This window comes from Podarcis gaigeae (assembly GCF_964106915.1).
Source record: "Podarcis gaigeae genome assembly, chromosome: 9".
Taxonomy (NCBI): domain Eukaryota; kingdom Metazoa; phylum Chordata; class Lepidosauria; order Squamata; family Lacertidae; genus Podarcis; species Podarcis gaigeae.
The window spans coordinates 53,608,528-53,614,527 of record NC_139685.1 but is presented as its reverse complement, the minus strand read 5'-3'; the positions used below and the strand labels follow the sequence as shown (position 1 = coordinate 53,614,527).

Below are 6,000 nucleotides of genomic sequence, written 5' to 3'. Positions count from 1 at the left end.
GAGGTCAAAAACAGCAGCACAGCTACCTCTGTCCTCTGCCAAGAAGCAGCACTGTGTCCCATCCATTTCTTCTGAACTTGATGTGAGGCTACTGTCTTTGAATCAGGTGTTGCAGGATTATTCCCCCAATGGCCAAAAATGTGATAAAAGATATCCTTTGAGCCAATCATTTGAGAAGCCCTTAAGACCCAGCACTATTGCTAAACATTCATCTGTGCAGCTTCAGGACAAGCGCCAAGGCAATTGGAGGCTGGAGGAGGAGGAATAAAACTATTGATGGAGTGGAAACCTTTACGTCTTGAACTGTTTAATCTTCAGGGCTTAGGGACCAGGTGATAAGACGGTTGCTTGTGCACTCATAAAAAAAAGAGGATGCGGTTCAGCAAAATAAACAGGACAAAATAGGACACTGATTTGCATAAAAATTGCATAAGCTAATTTATATGAATAGGTGCAGATTTTAAATGACATACCACAATTTAAACAGAAATACAATCCATCTCACCATTGTGGGGAAGACTATGACCTGGTGATCTTTGTGCCTACTCCGTCTGCTGCTTAGGTGCTACCTGCAGTCCCTGCTCCTCAATGGACTTGGACAGGACAGCCTTCCACATAGAGCTATATCCTTTGTACAGTAGGCCACACGATGATCTTAGGCATCCAACCACTTGGAGGCATCATAAGAAAATAAGAGGAGCCCTTCTAGGAATCCAAAGGGAAACAACGGGAGACCATCTACAGAATCTTGCAGCAGAAATGTTTATTCTGTAGAAGTGTGAGGAAGAAAAAAATAAGGTGTATCCCCCTAAACAAACAAAGAAAGCTAAAAAATATTCCAGGGTGATTGAAAGTTTTGTCCCCTTTAGTTCCAGCATCAAGTATATATCCAGGCAAATGGGATTTGCAACAGTTCGGTAGAAAACAATCCATTTTCAAGGCATTAAACATCAAAGTACATATTGGAATTATTTTCCAGTGTGTTTGTGTGGGGGGGGGGGAGTGATTATGTTTTCTATATATATTTATATAAATCCAGTTCTTGCAACATGGCAGATGTAAGAGTTTATGTCGCTTGTGAATCTTTATTCGTTGCTGTAGATGCAGCAGTGTTGGGGAGCATCCAGTCCTTGAGTCCACACTTTATAAAATGCATAGGAAAGAGACACTGGATGCAGAGAAAAAGAAAACATGTTTTCTTTAAATGAAACATTTATTACCACCACCCTTGACAGCATCGCTACTCTGGAAACTCCGTTAATTCGTCTTCGCCCCCCTTTTAAAGCTATCTATGGCATAGATATGCCTTAAGACAAAACTCCTCTACAAACACTTTTAAAACAGCTGCAAGGTTGCTTGCATGTACTAAAGTGGTGAGAGATTGTAAGGAAAAATAATGCTAATATTAAGAAAGCTTGCAAAACACTGTGATATCAAATTAGAGCCTTTGGGGAATCTTAACAAGGAAGGCAAATTTTATTGTATGGATATTATTAGGCTAGAGAAATTATGAATATGGGGCGGACTCTTTTCTGTTGACACCAAGTCAACCGGAGGAAGTCTCAGCTCCTTCTACTCAGAACCAATGTTCAGTGATGCCAGAAGCATAAATGAGTGATTACACACCACAAGATTGTCACGGCTAAAATGGCCGCTGTTTCTTTAATGCGAAAAAAGCTGGCTCAGCATGAGTCAGCGGTCTGCACCAAGTTGTATATACAGAGTGAATGTTAGTTTGGTTGCTGGTGTTTGGGTTGGTTGGTTAGTGTTGGTGTGTATAGTTGTTCAGTCGCTTTTGCACAAAGACTTTTAAGAATAAAACTCTGCAAGGATATTCTCGTGGACTCTTTTTGTGCCGACAAGGGTCCAAGGACCAGGCTGAGGAGACAAAGGGAGGTCAGAACCTTTTCCTCCTTCTTTTTGTTTTTTACAAACACTGACAAAGATCAGTTGTTTATCCAACACAAATGTGTTCCTTAGCAAGTGTACGGCTTAGATCCAACCTATTGTGGAAATTGCTCTTAAGCTCTCACACAACAGCCCACACAAGCCTGGAAGGCATGCCTGAGACTGGTGTTCCCAGCACAAAAAGAGCTTTTAAATCTCTCCGCCTTGCGGTGCATTTAATCTGTGTGATGTCAGCTGGCCGACGACCAACCACAGAAAGCTGCAATTGCGTAAGTTAAATGCATGCAACTTATGAGTCAACTTTATGTCTAAATTGTCAGGAGATGTGTCTTGTAGAGTTAATTAGCTCCTTCCCCCAAGATACATATTTTATTTCATTTCATAATTCAAGCATTGTGAGAACTTGGATCAACAATGATGCTTGTATATTTCACCTCTTCAAAGCGCATCATATCCTCCATACTAAATAAATCCCTGCACATGGAAACCTAGATTTCAAGAAGGGTTGTTCTAGCCTAGTCTCCCCTGACACACTAGTTTTCTATGTGGGTGCTCTTTGTTTTTGTGTTTGGTTTGTTTTGAAATATGAAGCAGTACACTGCATGAGACTAGGCCTATGATACCAGGAAGTGGTTTCATGTCTAATCAAAACAGGACAACAGAAATGGTGTGGGTCACACAAGCAATTTGTGGTATGCTTTGTTAAAAATCACACAGCACCTTTCTATACACATCTATTTAGAAATTTCACTGAGTTCAATGGGTCTTGCTCCTAGGAAAGAGAGTATAGGCTTTCAGCCTTAAGGCACCATTGAAAAGTCACTGTTGCAAATCATTTTTAATACCCCATGATGTACTTTGTCCTGTTAATCAACACAGTTCTTTCTTTAACACAACTTTGTGATACTATCCCTTACCTGATGTGTGACATACTTTATGTAAAGTCCTCAGCGATACACTTAAAACTGATTTTGAAGCATGGTTACTACTCAGCACGAAAGCTCCCATTGAAGTTTTATCTGGGTACTTGCCGAAAAATTCTTGTGACAGTCACAGAAAATCAGCATTTTGTTTGGTAATGTAGGAGGCAGTGGCGGAGAGCAGGGGCAGGGCTGGAGCGTGTCCTGGGGGCGCGCTGCCCACAGAGGCATGATGTGCATCCTGGGGGTGTGGCATCCAGTGCAGGCGGGGGGGGGGGCAGCCGTGATGGCACCCCACCGGGGTCGCACTGCCAGAGGCACTGCACTCCCCCTGCACCCCTCTTCCTCCACCAGCAGTAGGAGGCAATTCATGGGGAAAGTCATCATATGGAGGTTGCTTCAAGTCACTCCACATACTGGTACTAGGAAGATAGGGCTTTAGGGAAAAAGCCCAGAATGTGCAGGAGGCCCCCAAACACAGCAGTGCGGTTGTCTTACCATATTTGAAAATTAAGAAAGACACAGCGCCATCTAAAGAGGGGAGGCCTTGTAAGACTGTTATGTCTTGAGTCTAAAATCACCTAACGGCACCACTGACTCAATGAGGCAGTCACTGCCACATGACCAGTTTCTTGTGTGAAGGCTCACAGCACATAGGTGAGACAGTTATTATTGCTACAACCACTCAAAAGTGTCAACCTGAGGCCGAGATGCTATACACAAGCTGGTGGCCACCATGTGGAATAATGGACACCGCATAGTAGCTGTAACTTTGTAAGCAGCAACTTCTCCTTAAGAAACATGCTACAACAACAGACTTGAGCTTCTGCTGGCCTACACACACACACACACACACACACACACACACACACACACACACTGACTGAAGAGTGTTCTATATTATTATTAAGAAGAAGGAATAAAACAAGCAGCACAGAACAAGCAAGCATACCAACAGGAATGCAGACCCTTGGAGAATGTAACTGCCTTCATTTTACTGGGGGGGGGGAGGAGGGGCTAGCTGCAAGATGAGCCCCAAAATAACAAAGGAGGGAGGGATATAGAAGCTGACTAAAATTGCACTTGTCAAGGAAATTACAAACCTCGCAATCCACCGAGAGATGTTTCCATCCTTTGCTTGTGTCTTGACAGACTGTAATTTGTCATATAGGATGAAGACTATCGATCATACATACAGTTTCTGTGACTATCTGGTAAACAGAATAAGTCTGAGCCCCAGACTGGATAAAGAACAATGCCTCATAGCTCAGAATCTTTCCCCAGAAGCTGACTAAAAACGGCTACTAATAACTGTCAGCCTGTGCATATTTAACAATTTTGCTCTTTTCTGGTTGTGTGTGTGTGTGTGTGTGGCCTTTTAAAAATTTGCTCTTGAGAAAGAATTATTCATGAGATCCTTCACTAATAATCGGACGTGAACCGGGAACGTGAAGAGTGGGAGAGTGAAAAAAGCAGGGCATCGGCGCTTTGGTGTCTCTTTGCTATCTCACTTTCTGAAGTTCTTGTCTTAGCCACGATGGCAAAGGTTGTCCCAGTCTGTGCAGCAGTTTGGATAGTTCCACATTGTGATCTCTGTAGTAGTTTGAAAGGAATGCCCTAGACTGACAATAAGAAAACAAAGCAACTGTCAGACTGAGTCCTCTGCATAGGATTTACATAAAACAATAATTCTTATAAAACCCTTTTCTCAGGCCACTTGAAAGCTATAGGGGGATCTCAGCCAACCCCTTAATAAACTTGTTTCTTTGTTCTACAAATCAAAACACATGCATAACTCATATATTTTATTCATGGCAGTCTTGCTTTTCTCATGTGATGGATGTGCCTGTGGGGCTATATAGATTCATCTTAAAATCTTGGCTATATGTAACTCCATCTTGTAATTTATTTTTTATACTGAATATGCTCTGTGTATGTTTCTGCTATTTTATGTAGAGCTATGTGTTAGTTTGTACATATGATTATGATAAATCAGTAGCAATTAAACAAAAAAATGGATGTGCCTGCTTTTGTGAGCAAAGTCACATGAAGTCAGGTGTAATGTTTGATCACTGAACTTGGCTAGAGGGTTCCTGAGGTGGAGTGGCAGACTTCATCACTGGGTGACATTTTGAATCAAAACGTTACCAATGGCATGACTTCACCCAGGTTTGGCATCAGTTTGGCCGCCTCTCAATATAGCGTCCAAAAACTTGGCATGAGGGTTCCTGAAGAGGGGATGGCAGACATCAATGCTTGGATGTTGGGCACCATTTTGATTCAATATGGCAGACCCAAACGTGACTGTGGTGTGCATTTGCCCGCCCAAACTTGGCACAAGTGTTCCTAACTTGGGGGTGAGAGTCTTTGAATGCCAAGCACCATTTTGAATCAAGATGGCAGACGAAAATGAGACTTTGTTGTGTCTTCACAATTTTTTTAGCGTGATGGGTTCAAACTCATAAATTACACTATCCATTTTAAAACCACAATTTTTTTTAAAAAAAAATCCAGGGCAGCACTAGGCACACCCCACTAGTATATTATATTTCTGATAATAAGTTTTCAACAGAAATCACTGCTATTAGCCCTGCACAATAAAGGCACAATTCAGTTTCCAATCAGGACCAGCAATGAGGGTTAGCAGTGTCAAGGCTCTGCTGAGATTCCTGCCTCTACAAGCTGCCCATCGTCATCCCCTCAGATCTTCTGGTCTTACTGCTTCTCACTGCTTCTGCTAAATGTTTGGCTTCCCTCTCTGAGCACATGAGCAATGACAGGAGCAAGGAGAAGGATCAGCAACCTCTGCTTGCTCCCCCTCCCTCTGGTAGGCTATGTGGATTGGTCCTGGACAAAAAGGGCAAGCCAATGGGCAGCAGCAACAGAAGGAAGACCCACTCAGAGAAGGGAAACTCCTTGGTGGCATCTTGCAAAAGACCTCCAATTGAACCTGGAGCTGGTACTGCTCCTAGTAGTGAACCCCCCTTTTTTCTTCATTGAGACATTAAAATGGTACCTAATGTTAGTATAGCTGTAAAGTTTAGATATATGAAGAAAATTGTACCTCTTGATCCATTGGTGGGTATTTTCGGCCTTTACTTTTCCCCAGGCATTTTGTCTTTCCTCCTTCCAGTAGTTGACACCAAAACCCTTTCTGAGGGTCAAACCTGCA

General features: G+C 42.5%; 1 protein-coding gene across 3 annotated transcripts in view; it reads right to left on the bottom strand.

Annotated features, from left to right (window-relative positions):
• Positions 1-413: 413 nt before the first annotated feature.
• NDST4 (N-deacetylase and N-sulfotransferase 4) overlaps positions 414-6,000 on the bottom strand; it is a 135,609-nt gene continuing 130,022 nt past the window's right edge. For 2 of the 3 annotated variants that reach the window (XR_014568343.1, XR_014568344.1), the window contains 3 exons: positions 5,893-5,995; positions 3,932-4,450; positions 414-1,168 (listed from right to left, as the gene is read on the bottom strand). Coding sequence is in view for 1 of the 3 variants with exons in the window: in XM_083756451.1 (XP_083612577.1) it covers positions 4,331-4,450; positions 5,893-5,995 (223 nt within the window). In the remaining 2 variants the exon portion in view is untranslated. Of the gene's footprint in view, positions 1,169-3,803; positions 4,451-5,892; positions 5,996-6,000 lie in introns of those variants that run through there. The other variant, XM_083756451.1, reaches the window with a different exon arrangement.